This window comes from Symphalangus syndactylus, chromosome 13, assembly GCF_028878055.3.
Source record: "Symphalangus syndactylus isolate Jambi chromosome 13, NHGRI_mSymSyn1-v2.1_pri, whole genome shotgun sequence".
In the NCBI taxonomy this organism is placed as follows: domain Eukaryota; kingdom Metazoa; phylum Chordata; class Mammalia; order Primates; family Hylobatidae; genus Symphalangus; species Symphalangus syndactylus.
Window position 1 is genome coordinate 98,377,390 of NC_072435.2, and position 22,654 is coordinate 98,400,043.

At 41.9% G+C, this 22,654-nt stretch overlaps 1 protein-coding gene across 1 annotated transcript in view; it reads right to left on the bottom strand.

Moving 5' to 3' along the window:
• Positions 1 to 2,687: 2,687 nt before the first annotated feature.
• Positions 2,688 to 22,654, bottom strand: part of PAH (phenylalanine hydroxylase) — an 86,993-nt gene continuing 67,026 nt past the window's right edge. Inside the window, exons 11-16 of the mRNA XM_055237621.2 lie at positions 21,986 to 22,055; positions 17,473 to 17,529; positions 14,890 to 14,985; positions 14,200 to 14,333; positions 4,768 to 4,883; positions 2,688 to 3,587 (exon numbers count right to left, since the gene is read on the bottom strand). Coding sequence (XP_055093596.1) covers positions 3,544 to 3,587; positions 4,768 to 4,883; positions 14,200 to 14,333; positions 14,890 to 14,985; positions 17,473 to 17,529; positions 21,986 to 22,055 — 517 coding nt within the window. The 3' untranslated portion in view covers positions 2,688 to 3,543. The remainder of the gene's footprint in view (positions 3,588 to 4,767; positions 4,884 to 14,199; positions 14,334 to 14,889; positions 14,986 to 17,472; positions 17,530 to 21,985; positions 22,056 to 22,654) is intronic.

Below are 22,654 nucleotides of genomic sequence, written 5' to 3' on the forward strand. Positions count from 1 at the left end.
ATCATGTAACATATTTATATTTTTGGGGAGTGAGAACATTAAAATCTACTCTTAGCAACTTTCAAGTTTCAAGCAATTTTACTTTTGAAACTTCACAGGAAATCTATTAAAAGGCAGTGACCATCTGTGTGTGTGTGTGTGTGTGTGTGTGCTTATGTGTATGTGTGTTTGTGTGTTGAGGTTGCATGCACACTTTACTGGGAAGAAGATACTTTAAACATATTTTTAATCTTTCCTTTGCAAAATACATTTTTATATACTTTCTTTTTTTTTTTTTTTTTTTTTTTTTTTTTTTTTGAGACGGAGTCTCGCTCTGTCACCCAGGCTGGAGTGCAGTGGCGCAATCTCGGCTCACTGCAAGCTCCGCCTCCCGGGTTCACGCCATTCTCCTGCCTCAGCCTCTCCGAGTAGCTGGGACTACAGGCGCCCGCCACCACGCCCGGCTAATTTTTATATACTTTCTTAATTTTGTTTCCTCGATGATTTTTTTTTTTTTTTTTGCAAATGTTAAGAGAAATCACTAAATGCTTTCTGAGCATTTCAGCCTGACTATGGACAACTGTGAAGTTTCACTGGTATAATTTTTTATCTTATCTTTATTTATCAACAAACATTTATTAAGCACTTACCATAGCGCAGTTATTATCCAAGCAGCATAAATACAAACTAGCCATAATCCAGTCTAAACTGGATATAAGGGGTAATATCTTTCTTTTAAAAAAAATGCAATTTTGTCTGGGCATGGTAGCTCACACTTGTAATCCCAGCACTTTGGGAGGCTGAGGCTGGTGAGCCAGTTGAGGTCAGGAGTTCAAGACCAGCCTGGCCAACATGGAGAAGCCCGTCTCTACTAAAAGTACAAAAATTAGCCAGGTGTGGCAGTGCATGCCTGTAATCCCAGCTACTTGGGAGGCTGAGGCAGGAGAATCGCTTAAGCCCAGGAAGCTGAGGTTGCAGTGAGTCGAGATCATGCCACTGCACTCCAGCCTGGGCAACAGAGCAAGACTCCGTCTCAAAAAAAAAATCACAATTTTGACTAATTTATAAATTTTCAATAACTTTTAGAAGAAAAAATTACAAATTTAGTTGTTTCTAAACTTTTCTTACACAATAGTTTATTTGTGATAAACAATCTTCACTACCTTCCTTGTGATGCAGCTCACTCAACAATTGTTTTAAAATAAATTATTGAGCATCTGTTATGTGCTAGGTGCTAACGGTTTCAGAGGTGAAAATAAAGTCAAGGTTTCTGTTTTTATAAAGCTGACATTTTATTGGTGGATTTTTTGAAACACAACAAAATTATATAACTTAGAAACCTACAGTTAAAATTCAGATTCCTACTTTCGGAAACTTATTAAACATCAATACCATGCACTTGGAATTTTTTATGTATTCATTTTGATTATACTCAGCAAGATCATCTGTCAGTAAAGACTGATACTATTTCTAAAATATTGCTCACTTACTAGAAATTAAACAAATAAAAACACTTACATACTGGAAATTTATTAAATCCCATTGCTATAGACTGGGCTTTTATATGTGGATAAAAAAGAGCTAAGAACTGAGTAGCACATTACCAAAACTACAAATATTATCCTGCATTCAGTATGTAACTTCCTGTGAAAATCATAACTTAACCAAAACTTCGCCTCCAAGCTCATTAAAACATCTTTACTGGACTAAAACTCACTCTTCAATATTGTCAAAAATATTATCTAATATTTAAGTTCCAGAGTCAATAATTAACTTTTCATGTGAAATAAAGAAACATCAGAATAATCCCTTTGCAGGGATTGTTTTGTGTTTATAGTAACACCAGAGAAAAAAGTCCATTTTCACTTTTAAAATCAGTGGGTTCTACAAAGGCATAAACATAGATACAGGCATAAAATTCCAACTTCAAAACAATGAAACTTCAGACACATTCAGTAAATTCCTCTTTCCTCCCAGCTGGCATATGTAAGCAGATATTGTAACACCCCATTAGTGGATCAGGGATAGCTATATAAAGACACATGTGAAGATTTGAATCATATTTCAAGGCTGCAATGGTCCTTGGTTTATAAAGTTTAACTCCCTCATTGTTAGAGTGACACTGAGGTCTAAAGAAGGGAAACAGCTTATCCACATTGATATCATTGGCAGTGGCAGACTGACCACCACGAGTCAGGTTTTCTCAAACTGAATGTACCTGATAGAATTTGGCTATGAATAATAAAAAAAAATTGGGGTACTTAAAAATACAGGTCTCTGGGCCTTATCTTCAGAGATTCAAATTGGGTGGAGCTGGGAAGGTACCCAGAATTTGCTGTTGATGATACTACAGCTGTTCTGAGAACTAAACTCAAAGAAACACTATGCAAATTCTTTAAGACTTAACTATTTCCAAAATAAAATGTAAAGTAGTATGAGAATTTCAAATCATAGCTTCAAAAACATTGTTTTTTTTCTCCCCACTGCTTCTCAGATATTCATGTTTTCATGGCAAACACACAATCAACAAAAGTCAAAGTCCGTTGACTGTCCAGGCATGACTTTGAGTGTCACAAGGAGCCCCTGCAAAAGGTTGGAGATATGAGCCTCTGGCCATCTTCTCATGTTACAAAATTATCTAGCTAATGTATTTTTAAGGCAGTGAGAGGAATATTTCATTCCAGGAAATAACTGAAACAGTGAAATTGTTTAAACTACTAATGTTTTATTACTAATACAAATACAAATTTCACATTTATACAGATTTGCTTTTCAATAATGTATTTACTTATTTATTCAGTGAACATTTCCTGAATATCTACCAACCAAGCCTTTAGTCAACATCTGCTGCATCATAAATGTCTTCAAAGTGTTTCCCAAAACAGACCTGATAATTAATTGGAAAATGATACTGGAAGTTATGGGGATTAGGTGCCGAGTTTTATTACCTTATACAGCAGTATTTATGATTACAATAAAACATACAAAAATGTTTTTATATTAATATAATACTAAAGAAGTTCAATTCTTGTAACTATGTTAATGGGCTTCTGACTTAAAGAAAATTTACTTAGGTACAATAACAAAGTAGTAATTGGAATCATAGTTAACTCAAATAGAAAATAAACTTCATAGGTTACGATTTATATTAAGCCCAATAATTCAATTCTAATGACAGTCTTGTGTTTTACATTTAGCCTTATATGCTCCCTTATGAATTCTCTGCAAAGCATATATGAAGCTTGAATGAAGCAGGTCCCAAATTTTAATTAACCTTGATGAAATGTGACAGATTACTGATTTAACTCAATTGAGAGTATGGGATTATCATCTCTAAATCAAAGATGACCTCAAAAGATTTACCATTATGCTTTTGAGTCTGTACTCATATCCTGTCATTTCAGATTATTTTGACTTATTTGTTGTTTCTCCATCTTGTTCTAAAAAGGATTTAAGGCTGTTATTTCAAATTAAGGTTTGCTTTTCAGACTTTTTCTGATGAAAGAAACAGTTGGATCTCCATCAACAGATTCACAGTTGACAGACCAAGTTCTGTCCATGGCTTCACTTTATTTTCTGGAGGGCACTGCAAAGGATTCCAATTTCACCTACAAAGAAAAACACCATCAAAATGGGCCACTTATATAATAAAAAACACTCTTCAAGTGTCCACAATGCAAAGCACTAGGAGATAAGTGGGCTTCTTGGATAAGCTGGATGCCACCCCAACTTTCAAGGAGCTTACAGCCTCATTATGGCATAAGTACTTGCATGTTTTAGAAAATGCCAGAGCCATTAATGTCATCAGCATCCCTTTTCCATAGGTCACTTCCCAGGGAAGGACTTAACAGGTCTCTCCCCAGGCAAATCATTAGCTGTTCCATTTCTCTTTTACATTACCATCTACAGATGCTTCAAGAAGCGAAATCATTGAACCTAATAGTATGGTTCACACAAAACTCTAGTGTCAGAATCACTTGAGGTCTATAAACTCCCAAGAGTTATCACAAATTTGGTAAATTTAGCCTTGGCTATGACTCAAAGCTATTAATTTTTAGATAGCTTTTCATTTGATTCTGATGCACATTCAAATTTTAGAATCTACGGTCTAAGCAGATAACTCAGTCTAGATGGCAAGATCTCTGGATGAAGGTGTGATGCAGCCTTCCATTTATGCCATGTCTTCACATACCAAGTAAATGAGATTGGAAAGGAGAATATTTTAAACATAAAGAACTGCATGGGCAAGGGTTAGGAGTCAGGAAAGAGCACAAGAACTAAAAATTGATCAGTGTTGCTGGAAGAGAGTATGAAGGGCTAGAGAGATAATCAGGTGATAAATGAGGTAACCCTGTGATATTCTTAAGAGAAATTATTATAATATTCTCATTAGGAAGGAAGAGTGGAAGGCCAACAGATGAACCACTGGACAGCTTATAAAGTGGATAGAACCAGGCAGAGTGATGCCAACTGGACACTTTGCATAGAAGGGATGGAGAGGCAAAGGAGAAAAAGGAACATGGCAGTGACAGGCCAAGTGTGGAAAGGTGGAATGATGGTGGGAGGTGGAGTAGAATCTAGGAAGATCAAAGGAAAAAGGACACAAGGGTAATTCTGACCTTTTTGTCAAGTTCTTCTCCATCAATGAACCTATGGCTTACATGGAGGTGCTTTTCTCCTTAATTAAATATTTCAATAAATTTATTATTTTTCCTGTGGCGATGGTAGGGAAAGACAGTCTTCTATTACTGAGAAACCGAGTGGCCTCGTAAGGTATAAGTTACTTACTGTTAATGGAATCAGCCAAAATCTTAAGCTGCTGGGTATTGTCCAAGACTTCAATCCTTTGGGTGTATGGGTCGTAGCGAACTGAGAAGGGCCGAGGGATTGTGGCAGCAAAGTTCCTAAGACCAAAACCACAGGCTTGAGTGAAGGGCACCATTTGGAGAAAAGTAATCTTAAGAGAGTTCTCAGTGGCATTTTACTTCTCTTTTAGGAACACGGACACCTCCCTATAGCAGGGTCTTCAACAGTCAGGGTTGAGGGGGGGAATGGAGTTTTAGTGAGTCTTCTTGGGAAGCCTTTGTGTGTGTGTATGTGTATGTACAAACACATATATCCACATATTTATTTAGTCACCTAGCTCCAAGAAGACAGAGATAGCTTACAATGAAAGCGCTGAATACAATAAAGCCACAAACTCCTATCATTAAATAAAATCAAGAGTAAGTAAAATGTAGCTAAAGAATGCTATATAGAGGAAAAAAAGCTCTGAAATGCTTGACAATCAATGCAGAGGGAAATAGCTCTCAACTGGTGAAGAAAGCACTATGTTAATAATGAAATTTAACATTGATGAAGTACCTTCTATGTACCAAGAACTATGTTAAGTTCTAACTGCCCAATGCTCTTTACAAATATCCTTCCTTATTTAACCTTCACAAAAACCTTAGGAGAAAGTCACCATTACTATACCCATTTTATGGATGAGGAAACAGGCTTGGGAAGGCTACGTGACTACTAAGGCCATACTGTCAGTAAGTTATGCAGCTGGGAAGGAACCCAGGCAGTCTGACTCTGGCCTGGACCCTTTGCTTTTGTGCCTTCCCAGTGCCTTACTCCTGGATCTGGGAGAAATCCACCATGAGGGCCTCTAAGAGGGACATCATGCAATACCATTAACAAGATGTTGCAAAGTAACCACAGATTTCTAAGTTGCCCTCTGGTGAACTTATAAGCTGCTGTACTGAAAATACAATGTTACAGGAGACAGTAGGGACCTCCAAGTTTGGCAAGAGTGGCTCCCCATGTTCCAAGTCAAGCTGCCTGGGCTGAAACCTGCCTCTGTCTATTATGGCCCTTGTGACCATGGACACAGGGGACCACTCTTCTGTACCCCAATTTCCTCTGTAAAATTGGGGCAATAATAGTACCTGCCCCAGGGGGTTGCAGCAAATGCTGTTATACTATGGAGTGAGTGCCCCATGAGTGTCAGTTGCTATCTTTCATGAAGAACAAATGGCCAAGTATATATTTCCACCTCTTCTTCTCTGAAAGGAGCTGTCTCAGCCCAGCTGGTGGCATGAGCCATGTGTTTTTTTTTTTTTTTTTTTTTATTATACTTTAGGGTTTTAGGGTACATGTGCACAATGTGCAGGTTTGTTACATATGTATCCATGTGCCATGTTGATTTCCTGCACCCATTAATTCGTCATTTAGCATTAGGTGTATCTCCTAATGCTGTCCCTCCCCCTTCCCCCCACCCCACAACAGTCCCCGGAGCGTGATGTTCCCCTTCCTGTGTCCATGAGTTCTCATTGTTCAATTCCCACCTATGAGTGAGAACATGCGGTGTTTGGTTTTTTGTCCTTGCGATAGTTTACTGAGAACGATGTTTTCCAGTTTCATCCATGTCCCTACAAAGGACACGAACTCATCATTTTTTATGGCTGCATAGTATTCCATGGTGTATATGTGCCACATTTTCTTAATCCAGTCTATCGTTGTTGGACATTTGGGTTGGTTCCAACTCTTTGCTATTGTGAATAGTGCCGCAATAAACATACGTGTGCATGTGTCTTTATAGCAGCATGATTTATAGTCCTTTGGGTATATACCCAGTAATGGGATGGCTGGGTCAAATGGTATTTCTAGATCGAGATCCCTGAGGAATCGCCACACTGACTTCCACAATGGTTGAACTAGTTTACAGTCCCACCAACAGTGTAAAAGTGTTCCTATTTCTCCACATCCTCTCCAGCACCTGTTGTTTCCTGATTTTTTAATGATGGCCATTCTAACTGGTGTGAGATGGTATCTCACTGTGGTTTTGATTTGCATTTCTCTGATGGCCAGTGATGAGGAGCATTTCTTCATGTGTTTTTTGGCTGCATAAATGTCTTCTTTTGAGAAGTGTCTGTTCATGTCCTCTGCCCACTTTTTGATGGGGTTGTTTGTTTTTTTCTTGTAAATTTGTTTGAGTTCATTGTAGATTCTGGATATTAGCCCTTTGTCAGATGAGTAGGTTGCAAAAATTTTCTCCCATTGTGTAGGTTGCCTGTTCACTCTGATGATAGTTTCTTTTGCTGTGCAGAAGCTCTTTAGTTTAATGAGATCCCATTTGTCGATTTTGGCTTTTGATGCCATTGCTTTTGGTGTTTTAGACATGAAGTCCTTGCCCACGCCTATGTCCTGAATGGTATTGCCTAGGTTTTCTTGTAGGATTTTAATGGTTTTAGGTCTAACATATAAGTCTTTAATCCATCTTGAATTAATTTTTGTATAAGGTGTAAGGAAGGGATCCAGTTGCAGCTTTCTACATATGGCTAGCCAGTTTTCCCAGCACCATTTATTAAATAGGGAATCCTTTCCCCATTTCTTGTTTTTGTCAGGTTTGTCAAAGATCAGATAGTTGTAGCTATGCGGCATCATTTCTGAGGGCTCTGTTCTGTTCCATTGATCTATGTCTCTGTTGTGGTACCAGTACCATGCTGTTTTGGTTACTGTAGCCTTGTAGTATAGTTTAAAGTCAGGTAGCGTGATGCCTCCAGCTTTGTTCTTTTGGCTTAGGATTGACTTGGCGATGCGGGCTCTTTTTTGGTTCCATATGAACTTTAAAGTAGTTTTTTCCAATTCTGTGAAGAAAGTCATTGGTAGCTTGATGGGGATGGCATTGAATCTATAAATTAGCTTGGGCAGTATGGCCATTTTCACGATATTGATTCTTCCAACCCATGAGCATGGAATGTTCTTCCATTTGTTTGTATCCTCTTTTATTTCATTGAGCAGTGGTTTGTAGTTCTCCTTGAAGAGGTCCTTCACGTCCCTTGTAAGTTGGATTCCTAGGTATTTTATTCTCTTTGAAGCAATTGTGAATGGGAGTTCACTCATGATTTGGCTCTCTGTTTGTCTGTTATTGGTGTACAAGAATGCTTGTGATTTTTGTACATTAATTTTGTATCCTGAGACTTTGCTGAAGTTGCTAATCAGCTTAAGGAGATTTTGGGCTGAGACAATGGGGTTTTCTAGATATACAATCATGTCATCTGCAAACAGGGACAATTTGACTTCCTCTTTTCCTAATTGAATACCCTTTATTTCCTTCTCTTGCCTGATTGCTCTGGCCAGAACTTCCAGCACTATGTTGAATAGTAGCGGTGAGAGAGGGCATCCCTGTCTTGTGCCAGTTTTCAGAGGGAATGCTTCCAGTTTTTGCCCATTCAGTATGATATTGGCTGTGGGTTTGTCGTAGATAGCTCTTATTATTTTGAGATACGTCCCATCAATACCTAATTTATTGAGAGTTTTTAGCATGAAGGGTTGTTGAATTTTGTCAAAGGCCTTTTCTGCATCTATTGAGATAATCATGTGGTTTTTGTCTTTGGTTCTGTTTATATGCTGGATTACATTTATTGATTTGCGTATGTTGAACCAGCCTTGCATCCCAGGGATGAAGCCCACTTGATCATGGTGGATAAGCTTTTTGATGTGCTGCTGGATTCGGTTTGCCAGTATTTTATTGAGGATTTTTGCATCAATGTTCATCAAGGATATTGGTCTGAAATTCTCTTTTTTGGTTATGTCTCTGCCAGGTTTTGGTATCAGGACGATGCTGGCTTCGTAAAATGTGTTAGGGAGGATTCCCTCTTTTTCTATCGATTGGAATAGTTTCAGAAGGAATGGTACCAGTTCCTCCTTGTACCTCTGGTAGAATTCAGCTGTGAATCCATCAGGTCCTGGACTCTTTTTGGTTGGTAAGCTATTGATTATTGCCACAATTTCAGAACCTGTTATTGGTCTATTCAGAGATTCAACTTCTTCCTGGTTTAGTCTTGGGAGGGTGTATTTGTCGAGGAATTTATCCATTTCTTCCAGATTTTCTAGTTTATTTGCATAGAGGTGTTTGTAGTATTCTCTGATGGTAGATTGTATTTCTGTGGGATCGGTGGTGATATCCCCTTTTTCATTTTTTATTGCATCTATTTGATTCTTCTCTCTTTTCTTCTTTATTAGTCTTGCTAGCGGTCCATCAATTTTGTTGATCTTTTCAAAAAACCAGCTCCTAGATTCATTAATTTTTTGAAGGGTTTTTTGTGTCTCTATTTCCTTCAGTTCTGCTCTGATTTTAGTTATTTCTAGCCTTCTGCTAGCTTTTGAATGTGTTTGCTCTTGCTTTTCTAGTTCTTTTAATTGTGATGTTAGGGTGTCAATTTTGGATCTTTCCTGCTTTCTCTTGTGGGCATTTAGTGCTATAAATTTCCCTCTACACACTGCTTTGAACGTGTCCCAGAGATTCTGGTATGTTGTGTCTTTGTTCTCGTTGGTTTCAAAGAACATCTTTATTTCTGCCTTCATTTCATTATGTACCCAATAGTCATTCAGGAGCAGGTTGTTCAGTTTCCATGTAGTTGAGCGGTTTTGACTGAGTTTCTTAATCCTGAGTTCTAGTTTGATTGCACTGTGGTCTGAGAGACAGTTTGTTATAATCTCTGTTCTTTTACATTTGCTGAGAAGAGCTTTACTTCCAACTATGTGGTCAATTTTGGAATAGGTGTGGTGTGGTGCTGAAAAAAATGTATATTCTGTTGATTTGGGGTGGAGAGTTCTGTAGATGTCTATTAGGTCCACTTTATGTAGAGCTGAGTTCAATTCCTGGATATCCTTGTTAACTTTCTGTCTCGTTGATCTGTCTAATGCTGACAGTGGGGTGTTAAAATCTCCCATTATTATTGTGTGGGAGTTTAAGTCCCTTTGTAGGTCACTGAGGACTTGCTTTATGAATCTGGGTGCTCCTGTGTTGGGTGCATATATATTTAGGATAGTTAGCTCTTCTTGTTGAATTGATCCCTTTACCATTATGTAATGGCCTTCTTTGTCTCTTTTGATCTTTGTTGGTTTAAAGTCTATTTTATCAGAGACTAGGATTGCAACCCCTGCCTTTTTTTGTTTTCCAGTTGCTTGATAGATCTTCCTCCATCCCTTTATTTTGAGTCTATGTGTGTCTCTGCACGTGAGATGGGTTTCCTGAATACAGCACACTGATGGGTCCTGACTCCTTATCCAGTTTGCCAGTCTGTGTCTTTTGATTGGAGCATTTAGCCCATTTACATTTAACGTTAATATTGTTATGTGTGAATCTGATCCTGTCATTATGATGTTAGTTGGTTATTTTGCTCATTAGTTGCTATAGTTTCTTCCTAGCCTCGATGGTCTTTACAATTTGGCATGTTTTTGCAGGGGCTGGTACCGGTTGTTCCTTTCCATGTTTAGTGCTTCCTTCAGGAGCTCTTTTAGGGCAGGCCTGGTGGTGACAAAATCACTCAGCGTTTGCTTGTCTGTAAAGTATTTTATTTCTCCTTCACTTATGAAGCTTAGTTTGGCGGGATAGGAAATTCTGGGTTGAAAATTCTTTTCTTTAAGAATGTTGAATATCGGCCCCCACTCTCTTCTGGCTTGTAGAGTTTCTGCTGAGAGATCAGCTGTTAGTCTGATGGGCTTCCCTTTGTGGGTAACCCGACCTTTCTCTCTGGCTGCCCTTAACATTTTTTCCTTCATTTCCACTTTGGTGAATCTGACAATTATGTGTCTTGGAGTTGCCCTTCTCGAGGAGTATCTTTGTGGCGTTCTCTGTATTTCCTGAATCTGAATGCTGGCCTGCCTTGCTAGATTGGGGAAGTTCTCCTGGATAATATCTTGCAGAGTGTTTTCCAACTTGGTTCCATTCTCCCCGTCATTTTCAGGTACACCAATCAGACGTAGGTTTGGTCTTTTCACATAGTCCCAAATTTCTTGGAGGCTTTGTTCATTTCTTTTTATTCTTTTTTCTCTAAACTTCCCTTCTCTCTTCATTTCATTCATTTCATCTTCTATCAGCGATACCCTTTCTTCCAGTTGATCGCATCTGCTACTGAGGCTTCTGCATTCTTCGCGTAGTTCTCGAAACTTGGCTTTCAGCTCCATCATCTCCTTTAAGCCCTTCTCTCCATTGGTTATTCTAGTTATCCATTCTTCTAATTTTTTTTCAAAGTTTTTAACTTCTTTGCTATTGTTTTGAATTTCCTCTCGTAGCTCAGAGTAGTTTGATCGTCTGAAGCCTTCTTCTCTCAACTCATCAAAGTCATCCTCCATCCAGCTTTGTTCCGTTGCTGGTGAGGAACTGCGTTCCTTTGGAGGAGGAGAGGTGCTCTGTTTTTTAGAGTTTCCAGTTTTTTTGGTCTGTTTTTTCCCCATCTTTGTGGTTTTGTCTACTTTTTGTCTTCGATGATGGTGATGTACAGATGGGTTTTTGGTGTGGATGCCCTTTCTGTTTGTTAATTTTCCTTCTACCAGACAAGACCCTCAGCTGCAGGTCTGTTGGAGTTTACTAGAGGTCCACTCCAGACCCTGTTTGGCTGGGTGTCAGCAGCGGTGGCTGCAGAACAGCGGATTTTCGTGAGACCACAAATTCAGCTGTCTGATAGTTCCTCTGAAAGTTTTGTCTCAGAGGAGTACCCGGTTGAATGAGGTGTCAGTCTGTCCCACTGGGGGGGTGCCTCCCAGTTAGGCTGCTCAGGGGTGAGGGACCCACTTTAGGAGGCAGTCTGTCCGTTCTCAGATCTCCAGCTGCGTGCTGGGAGAACCACTACTCTCTTCAAAGCTGTCAGTCAGACAGGGACATTTAAGGCTGTGGAGGTTCTCGCTGAGTTTTTGGTTGTCTGTGCCCTGCCCCCAGAGGTGGAGCCTACAGAGGCAGGCGGGCCTCCTTGAGCTGTGGTGGGCTCCACCCAGTTCGAGCTTCCTGGCTGCTTTGTTTACCTAAGCAAGCCTGGGCAATGGCGGGCGCCCCTCCCCCAGCCTCGTTGCTGCCTTGCAGCGTGATCTCAGACTGCTGTGCTAGCAATCAGCAAGACTCTGTGGGCATAGGACCCTCCGAGCCAGGTGCGGGACACAATCTCCTAGTGTGCCGTTTTCCAGGCCCGTTGGAAAAGCGCAGTATTAGGACGGGACTGACCCGATATTCCAGGTGCCGTCTGTTTTCCCTTTCTTTGACTAGGAAAGGGAACTCCCTGACCCCTTGCGCTTCCCGAGTGAGGCAATGCCTCGCCCTGCTTCGGCTCGCGCACAGTGCGCTTCACCGACTGTCCTGAACCCACTGTTAGGCACTCCCTAGTGAGATGAAACCGGTACCTCAAGCAGAAATGCAGAAATCACCCGTCTTCTGTGTCGCTGGGGCTGGGAGCTGGAGACCGGAGCTGTTCCTATTCGGCCATCTTGGCTCCACCCCCATCAAGATATGAGCCATGTGTTACACATCTGTGATTTTGCCTGCTCTGCACCTCTTCCTCCTTCTTCCCATAAAACAGCTCGTTTTTGCTTTGGGTGATTTACCCCTATGCCACTAGGTGCATATCAGTCCAGAAGTCAGTATTCGGTGCCAGCCCTCCTCTGGCAAGGAGTTAGCATGTGAACCATGCTCAGCCAATCACATCTCTGTCTACAACTTGAATCTTGAAACTCCAAGTGGTTAGAATTGGTTTCTCTTGGCTGGGATGCTTTGAGGGAATCCAAAGGGATGTGAAGATGCTTTGTTTTGAACCCTGTTCTTTAGCATTCTCTGATTCTCTGAGCCACTTCTCAGCAGAGAGGGGTTTTCATGGTTGTTTCCCTTGAGGCCTCGGTACTGACAGGCCTGTGTCCTGGCAAGCTTTTCCCTGCTGGGCTGGGACTGATCACTTGCTGGTTAGAGAGTTGTCTCCAGGAGGGCCCATCCAAATGTGATCTTGGTATGACAGGGTGCTCATCAGCACTGCCTCTAAGCCCCAGTGCCTGGGTCCAAATCTTGGGTCTTGGAGGGAGAGGGGGATGATGCTGGAAGGAGGCTAGGCCCCCAGTTTAGGAGAGAACTAAAACAGCAGAGCCAAAAGGACTTGAGAGCTCTGGACAGAGCTGGAGAAATAGTCATTTTAGGCCAAACCAAGTGGATTTGTGGGCCAGCATTTTACCTTTAATTATCTAAAGATATTAGACATAAATTAAGGAATATCTATTTTAAAAAAAAGAAACGTAGTCCTCTTTGAAGTCTCTTTATTCCAAAGGGTTCTCAAACAAATGTTAGCTGGACCTGTCTTGTCCCACAATCTTACCTTGCAAATGGAAGGTAAGTGAATGAGCTGTCAAAGGGATAATTTTTACCTTTCTTTGTGAGGGGTCTGGGGAGGATGGAATTTGGATTTAGAAAGGAAAGACTAAGATGTATGTTCATTTATGTCTTTGACTTTCTCCCTTATGTCTCTCTTTTCTCCCTCATGTCTCTCTTTTCAAAAGTGTGTATTTCTTTGAGAAGTCATTTATTCTATCACCACTCCCCTCCATTCCTCTGACCTCTCAGAGGCCACAGATAGGGTTGAAAGCTAACATACCCAGCTTCATAGACTCCCAAAGGCCTGTATGTACCATGCCTGTCATCCATCACTGATAAGATTTTTTTAAGTGGTAACGTACAGTGAGTATTAGGATATTCATGTCCAGGTGGACCCCCTGCCCTGTCTGTCTCCTGCTTGGGTGCAGGGACTGTGCATTCAGAGGCCCAACAGTCTCAGAGTCCCAGCACCACTCCATCAGCCTCTTGCTGAACTGCCTCTGACATTAATGCCTTCACCAATTATTTATTGAGTGCTTACTCTGTGTCAGGTATTGTTCCAGGGGCTGGAGGAAAAACAGAAAATAGAAAGAACAAAATTTCTACCCTCGTGGAGCTTACCTTATATAATATATTACAAGTTAATAAGTATTACAGAAGCACTGGTGGCAGGGATGAGTAGAAATAAGTTGGTTAGAGAAAGACATATAGAGATTAAATTTGGGAAAAGATACAAATGAGGAAGCATGTTTTGTAGATGTTTGGGAGAAGAAAGTGAAGAAAGGACTTCCTAGGTTATAAGACTTCTTTGATTTTGTGGGGAGACTTCTGTGGCCATTCTGTATGCAGGAGCGTTCAGTATCTTAACTTGGTGGTTGCGTTGAATAGGGACCAGGTGGCAGGGGTGTGTGCAAAGGTCAGCATGCCCAACTTTCCAACAGAGAATGGAAGAAAAGGAGGGTGGAGAACATGTGAGAGAAACTGTCTATGGTACAAAGTTGCTGTAGGCATTGGAATCCACTCTCCTGGCCAACCACCCACAGATGAGTGGCACCAGTCAGGAGTCCCCCAGAGCTAGTGGCTCACCTTTGTCACCACCTCACCTTACTTTCTCCTTGGCATCATTAAAACTCTCCGCCACGTAATACAGGGGCTGGAACTCCGTGACACTGTAACTTTGGATGGCTGTCTTCTCCAGCTCAAGGGGGAGGAGCTTTGGCTTGTCTGATAAGCAGTACTGTAGGCCCCAAGTGAAAAGTTATTATCACTGTTAAATCAGGATCAGTATTCCCTGCTGCATCCCATAGGCCATTTGTGCCCCTTCTCTCCTCTCACCCCGATTCCTTCTACATCACAGCCCAAATGCAGTGAGCCAAATTACTTTGCACATACTAGGTTCTACCCTTCATAGCTCATCTAAAACCTACAGCCAAGGGAGAAAGGAGTAATTCATTCCAATTACTTTCAAGTAAGGTGGTCAATAGATGACGTGGGAGCCAACCACACTTTCTGGCATGTGTTTGCATACTCACAAGGCTGCATGCATAGGTCAGCCTTGGAATCAGGAGGCCCCTTCTCCCCAGAGATATGTGTACTTGCAATTCCATTTCTATCTGTAACACCCACAGCCATAATCAAATCATAGCTGCTAAGGTACCAATCACTAGAAAATGAGTTCCCAGGTTGCATGTCAAAATGGTTACAAATAGGGTTTCAACAATATTGAAAGCAAAATGATGGTTTTCTGTACCCATCACTTTTAAATCCATCCTTGGTTCCTGTTAAGGTCATACCTGTAATTCACCAAAGGATGACAGGAGCCCAGCACCATATGCCTTTATGGAGTCTCCTTGTTTGCAGAGCCCAAACTCCACAGTAAACCAGTAAATCTGGAATGGAAAGTCAATCTGAGAGCACACTCTGTGATGATTAATTTTATGTGTCACCTTAACTGGATGAAGGGATGCCTGGATAGATAGTAAAGCATTATTTTGGGGTGTGTCTATGAGGGTGTTTCTGGAGGGGATTGGCATGTGAGTCAGTGGACTGAGTGGAGAAGATCTTTCCTCAATGTGGGCGGGAACCACCCAATGGGCTGGAATCCCAGATGGAAGAAAAAGGCAGAGGAAAGCCACATTCGTATTCTATCTCTCTTGGAACCAGGACACCCTGTTTCTCCTGCCCTTGGACATCAGAACTCCAGGCTCTCCGGCCTTTGGACTCTGGGACTCGCACCCAACCACCACCCAGGGGTTCTCAGGCCTTTGGTCTCAGACTGAGAGTTATACCATCAACTTCCATGGTTCTGAGGCTTTTGAACTTTGACTAATCTACACCGCTGACTTTTCAGGTTCTCCAGCTTGCAGGCAGCATATCGTGGGACCTCTCAGCCTCAATAACTGTGTAAGCCAATTCCCCTAATAAGTCCCCTCTCAGATTTCCCGCTCTCTCTCTCTCTCTCTCTCTCTCTACATATATATATATCTCACTGGTTCTTTCTCTCTGGGGATCTTTGACTAGTACACACCCCAAAGAAGGAGAAGGCAGCAACTGCCCCAGTGCCATGGACAGGATTGCCCAGGTAGAAGCCTGTGCAGGTTTGTTCTCTGAATCAGCATGACCTGTGATCACGTCTCTGTGTCTTGTGTCTCACTCTATCTAGTCACCTATTGAATCGAGTGTTGGCTGAATGTAAAGCACGTTGGAAAATATCAGGAGGTACTAAGAATCCCCAAAAGGAGGCCCCCAACAATTTGTTCTCTATATGACAGGAACTCCTCCATCTCTTTTGTTTTTTTCTCTGTGGTGTCAACTAGACTGAGATGTTCCTCAGATGCTCTGAAGCTGGTAGAGCTCATCAGGCACAATAGTGGGAGGTAGCAGATTAAGTAGTGGTAGAATCAATGAGGAGATTATCCCATCATCCGTGCTAAACTTGGGGATGTTTTTGAAGTCAACTACTGCATTTATCTCCCCAAATAACCAAGTATTTTTCTTTCAATAACTGACAGTTCGATATGTCCTAGAGAGTTGGCCCGAAAAAAAAGAATATTGGGGTTCTGGGGCTAAGAGGAACCCAGAGCTCAGTTAGCTGCTGGAGACAGTCACAGTTTTGGAGAATTAGGGGTAGGTTATTCGTTACATCTGTTTATTGGACTAGAAAATGTTAAACCTGGGAGGGCTGTCAGAGCTCAGTCAGTCTGACTTCCTCACATACAGGTGAGGAGTCTTCAGCCCAGGAAGGTAAGGCAACATGCATGTAGTTACACAGCAAATTAAGGGCAGCAAGAATCCAGGACTGTTCCCCAACCAATCAGTAACATTTTGTCAATCAGTAACAATTTTTTAGAGAAGTCAAATTGGTGATAAGTCATTTTAATATTGTTATGGCAGATAACATGATGCTTTGAGTTCCAAGTTTATTTTCTTTGTAGAAATAAGAAATTCTATCCAGCTCTGTAACTTCTTTGAAAGCCGCTCCTTGTGTCTCTGTAGCCTCTGGCATTTAAAAACTCATGTTCATAAAAATTTAAATCATTCAATTTAAACAGTTAAATTTTTAGTTGCTTTTGAGATGGGCAAGATATGAGCTATTGCATCCCATTTTTAGAGATGAGGAAGAAAAAGCCACTTGTTCAGGGCCTAAAAGCAGCTGTCAGTGAGGAAATAACCTTCTGGGAGATTTTAGCCTTTCTGATGGAACGAGTTCATAATCTTCTAAACTGATATATCTTAATAATAGATTTGCACTCATTGGCAGTCCATAATTCAATTATAAATGTTTATTTTTCAACTTCCAGGACAGGAAATGTGGCTAGTGGCTGGGGTGGGATGTACTAAAATTAGAAACGAGTATGAAGAAAAGAAATCACCTGCTATGCAGAATTGCTGCTTCTATAGCCCCAGTGGACAAGTGTCATCAGATATACTCAGGAGAGGAAAGTGTTCAGCAAGAAGGGGAAAGCCCACCCCCATTTCTCCCTCATGTCTGAGAAAGAAAAGATCCTAATGTATGCTCTGGTGTGAAAAGTAGAGATGTAAACATTCCATGTTCGAAGCTCTGGATCCAGATTACTTCATACACACACTTTATGCCAAGGGTTTTCAAGGGCTACTATTATAGCCTGTTGGTGGGTTCAAGATACTGCTTAAAATTTAAGAGATGTAAACATCTGCAGGTAGCTGATTTCAAAATCAAATTTATTAAGGAGAAATCTATCAAAATGTGAAGTTTCACTTGTGCAAATGTAACCCACTACATTCTGATTTTTTTCCCCAGATAAACCTGGCTTCCAGGGGAGTAGGAAAGTTTCAAAGACCTGAGGGCCATAGCCTATAGCACTCCCACCATCCACCCAGGGAGAGAAGGGACTTACCGTGGCGAGCTTTTCAATGTACTCATCAGGTGCACCCAGAGAGGCAAGGCCAATTTCCTGTAATTGGGGGAAAACAGAGTCACTGGAGTAGCTGGTGTCTGGCCGTCTTTAAGCTTCACCCACAGAACCAACCTGGTACTTGGCCATAAAAAGGTGATGGATGGCCAGATGCCTTCAGAACAGCCCACATAGACCCTGAGTGTGGTGTCAAGTCTTTCCTGCCCATATGTTATAGAATCGCAGATCTCCAGGGCAGGGGGACATTTTCACTCTCACTTGGCCCTTTGTTTTCACTTTATAAGTGAGGAAATTGAGGCACAGAGAAGGGAAGTGACTTGCTCATGGTCACAGGGTCGGTTAGTATCTAAATCTTCTTCTCTTGACTCCAGCTCAGTGATTATTCATCAGCAGAACATTCCTGGAGTGTTAAATGAGTCTTAATCATGTACCCTGGAAACATCACAGGAGAACTGCAGATAAGTGGTGACATTGGTCCAGGCATATATATAGCTGGAGAGTCTAACACGTCATAGATTAATTCTTACCACAGCTTCTGTTGCAGAATTCCTCTACTGTCTCTTTGTCTCTTTTACAGCACTTACTGCAGCCTGCCTTGTGTGTTTGTGTCTTTCCTACTGTATACATTAATTCATTCTCAAAATATTCATTAAGTTCATTCGATGTGCCAGGCAGTGTATAAAATCAGTAAAGATATCTTGTGAATTTTAGTGGAGACAGACAATAAATAATGAACATGTACATAACTATGTTAGAAGAATATAAGTTCTTTGGAAAGAAGAAACAAAAGGAGAAATAAGCAAGAGGGACTAAGAGCTCCAGGGGATCGAGGGGAGACTTCGACTTTAAATAGGGTTCCAGGGTAAGCATCATTGAGAAGGGGATATTTGAGCAGACTTGAAGGAAGTGGGGTTGTTGGTTATACTGACATCTGAGGGAAGCACACTGTTGACCAAGCATATAGCCAGTGCAAAAGCTTGTATTTCTTTCCCAAGAAAAGGCAATGTTGTTTGGGTCAAGAAACAGGGAGGAACCAATGTGGCTGGAGAAGAATTAGTGAGGGGGCAGTGGTAGGTGATATCAAAGAGGGATCCAGAGCCAGATCATGTAGAATATTTTTAGATGTTTTAGGGCTTGAGTTTTTCCTTTCAGTGAAACGGGAGCCATTGCAGGGTAATGAGCAGATAGATGGTCATGATCTCACTTGTGTTATCAAGCACTCCTTCTGGCTGCTATGTGAGAATACATGGTAGGAGTTGAGGGTAGAGGCAGGACACCAAGAGACGGTAGGGGTTGAGGGTAGAGAAGGACACCAGGAGACTGGAGGGTAGACAGGGAACCAGGAGACTGAAGGGGTTGAGGGTAGACAGGACACCAGGACACTGGAGAGGTGGAGGGTAGACAGGTCACCAGGAGACTGGAGAGGCTGAGTGTAGACGGGACACCAAGACACTGGAGAGGATGAAAGTAAACAGGACACCAGGACACTGGAGAGGCTGAGTGTGGACAGAACACATGGACACTGGAGAGGCTGAGTGTGGACGGGACACCAGGACACTGGAGAGGTTGAGGGTAAACGGGACACCAGGGGACTGGAGGTGGCCAGGGTAGAGACCACTAGAGGGGGCCGGTGAGGAGGCTACCGCCGTCACCGGGATGAGAAATGATAGTGGCTGAGACCAAATTGGTAGCAGTAGACATAATTGAAATGGTCAGACTCTACACATATTTTGAAGGTAGAACACACAGGATTTTCTGAAAGATTGGTTGTGGGCTTAAGAGAGAAAGGAGTTGGTAATGTCCCAAAGTGCTTATGGTTTGATCAGATGGAAGGGCGGAGTTCCTATGAACTGATGTAGAAAAAGCTGTGCTGGCGAAGGTTTGAGAAGGAAGATCCAGAACTCAGTTTTGGACAGGATGATAGAGATGTCTTATAGACATCCAAGGGGAGATGTTGAATAGGCAGTTCAATATGTAAGTCTGAATTTGGGGATGGAAGTCTTGGCTGCAGATGTAAAAATGTGTCCATCATCAGAGTAGCGATGGTATTTAAAGCCATGAAATTGAGTGAGATCACCAGAGGAGTGGGTTTAGACAGAGATGAAGACTATGATTAGACCCACTTTGAAGCAAGAAGCTACATGGTCTGCATCTCTATATCACTCCCTGGGCCAAGTCCAGAGCCTGGTTCGGATTAGGCTTATAAAATACTTTCTGATTTAGAGTGAACCAAATTCAAATTCTTGGCCTGGATCTGCTCTCGAAATTCAACTAGAAACCACTGATAAATCCAAGACCAAAATGGCGCCTTGTTCTCTTAGTCACCATTCTTTTTTTTTTTTTTGAGTCGGAGTCTCGCTCTGTCACCCAGGCTGGAGTGCAGTGGCGCAATCTCGGCTCACTGCAAGCTCCACCTCCCGGGTTCACGCCATTCTCCTGCCTCAGCCTCTCCGAGTAGCTGGGACTACAGGCGCCCGCCACCACGCCCGGCTTATTTTTTTTGTATTTTTAGTAGAGACAGGGTTTCACCGTGGTCTCGATCTCCTGACCTCGTGATCCGCCCGCCTCGGCCTCCCAAAGTGCTGGGATAGTCACCATTCTTCATGAGCCTAGAGCTTGCCTACAACAAGGGGGGGCCCAACATTCCCTGTGCTCCAGCCCCACTCCATCCTGTACTATAGTGGGAAGCAAGTCCTGCCTCTGATCAAAAAGGAATGTTCTCAGGAAACTTTCAACATGACTCGCTGTCTTGGAACTGTCCAGATCAAAGTTGGAACCATGTGACACTGATGCCCCAGGAGCTCCTGTTTGTTGACTTGAGCAACTGTCCACTCTTCTGTGGGGTTCCCCAAAGTGGAAATGGCTTAAGGAGGACTACCAGTTAGCATCTGACTTTGTAAACTAGCTTCTGGTGGTAAGAATAAAAGGTTCCTATTCTTCAAAGAAAAATCTGATTCTTTTTTGGCCATAGTAACAAATCCAGATTTTAAAACTGTCCCAAGCAATCAAAGATATCTTGGCAGCAGTAACCACACTTCTGAATGTCATTGGTGATGCTTCTACAGTTAAAGTTCAATTAATCCCTAAACACTTCCACTTCCAAAAGTCCAATGATCTTTGAACTCCATAATTCCCCAAACCTCACATAAAAGTAATTTTTCCTTTTGTTTAGAGAGGCTACATTTTACAAGTACAGTTTTCCCTCACTTAGCAAGCAATAAATTCCACATTTTGTTTGTTTGTTTCAAATATTTAGTGGTAGCTTCTTTATTTGAGAGTGGGAATGTTTATTTCTTCCAGCTGAGGGAAAATGCCCATTAAATTCACACACAATCCCATTATTCTGAAATCCCAGTACTTGGCTCAGAATTTGCTCATAGGTCATTCCATTTGATCCTCATGCTTCTTTGTGAGGAAGATGGCTGGTGGAGAGGGCTTCCGACTGATCCACATTTATTAAAACTGAAGCACAGGGTGGCTGATAATGTAACCCCAGGTCACACAGCTGGTTAGTGGCAGGGTTGGAGCCTCGGTACATCAGAACACCATTCAACCTTCTTATGATCTCAGCTACCAAACCATGGTTTTAGGCTGCCTCTCAGTGCCTGGAGAGAATTAGTAGCATTATTTTACTCAGCCCAAAACTTTCTCTTTTGGACAGGTGTGGTGGCTCTTGCCTGTAATCTTAGCACTTTGGAAGGCTGAGGTGGGAGAATTGAGGCCAAGAGTTTGAGGTCAGCCTGGGCAACACAGTGAGACTCTGTCTCTACAAAAATTAAAAAAATCAGCCAGGCATGAAAGCTTGTGTTTGTAGTCCCAGCCACTCAGGAGGCTGAGGTGGGAGGATTGCTTGAGCCCAGAAGTCTGAGGCTGCAGTGAACCATGATTATACCACTGCACTCCAGTCCAGCCTGGGTGACAGAGTGAGACCTTGCCTTAAAAAAAAAAAAAAAAAAAGAAAAAGAAAAAGAAAAGCTTTTGAGCTTGTTAACCACTGTGAAAGATGAATGAAATTCTAGGTTGCAGGGTTGCAGCTTTGATGATGGTGATAAGATATTCAGCTCATTTTTTTTTCTTTGTTAACTCTAAGTCAGGGTATCAGCATTGGATTCTTGGCAAATGTCACCTCACTTAATTCAAGCGTATACACAAATAACTGCCTGGCAAGGTAGAAAGTTGCAACGGCCCTGAAAATGTGAGGGGAATGTACTAAGAGATTGGAAGAAGGTGAGGTATTTCCTGCATGGGAATCAGGAAGGCTTTCATGGATGAAAGGCTCTAGCAGGAAAAATGAGATTAGTACATTGAAGAATGCTTGATCTCCAAAATGGGTATTTAGCTTCCCAGAACTACACACCCATTTCAGGTGGGATCATAGAACTGTACCTGGTTTCCACTCTTGCAGAGGGCATGAGGGCCCCTCCCTGGGCTCAGCTCATTTGAGAAATTCAGGTCACAGACCTATAATTAGAAGGCTAAAAAATCCATTCCTTACCTGGGAAAACTGGGCAAAGCTGCGATCTGAAAACAAGGGCACATGTCCCAACAGCTCATGGCAGATGTCACTGAAAGACAGAAAGCACAGAGAGCTTGGAGGGGAGGAGGTTTAAGCCAAGGCAGACTCAGTCTTTCTACGTAAGGAATGGGCAGAAAGAAAGGACATAACTCTTTCAGGCTTATGATCTATCACCCAGGAATAAGTGATATGCAGAGGTTGGGATCAGAAAAGGCAAGGTACAAGATAAAAAGAAGAAAAGGAAGGAAAAAAAAGAGACAGGTACAGGGCAGGGTACAGCAGCCAAGGGTCTTAAGAGTATGACCAGTAGGGTACAGGGCAGAAGAGCTAATATTCCTGTGGACATGCTCCCATATGCCTAAGTGAGCTATGAGTCATGAACACTTCTCATCCTGTCTTCTCCCTGGTATTGACTTCCCTGGGCAGATACAATATGCTCAGCGATTCCACTGGGAACTAAAACAAAAACAGTGCTGCTCTTCTCTTAGTCTGGAGGTGGACAGCAGTGAGGGAAGAAAACCTACATTTATTTAACACTTTATGTTCTCTGTCCATTTGGGACAGGTCTGTTTGGATTTGTAGCAATGAACTTTATGGGCAAGGAAAAACAATTTTGGATGTTCTAAAAATTTTTTATAAGTTGCATAA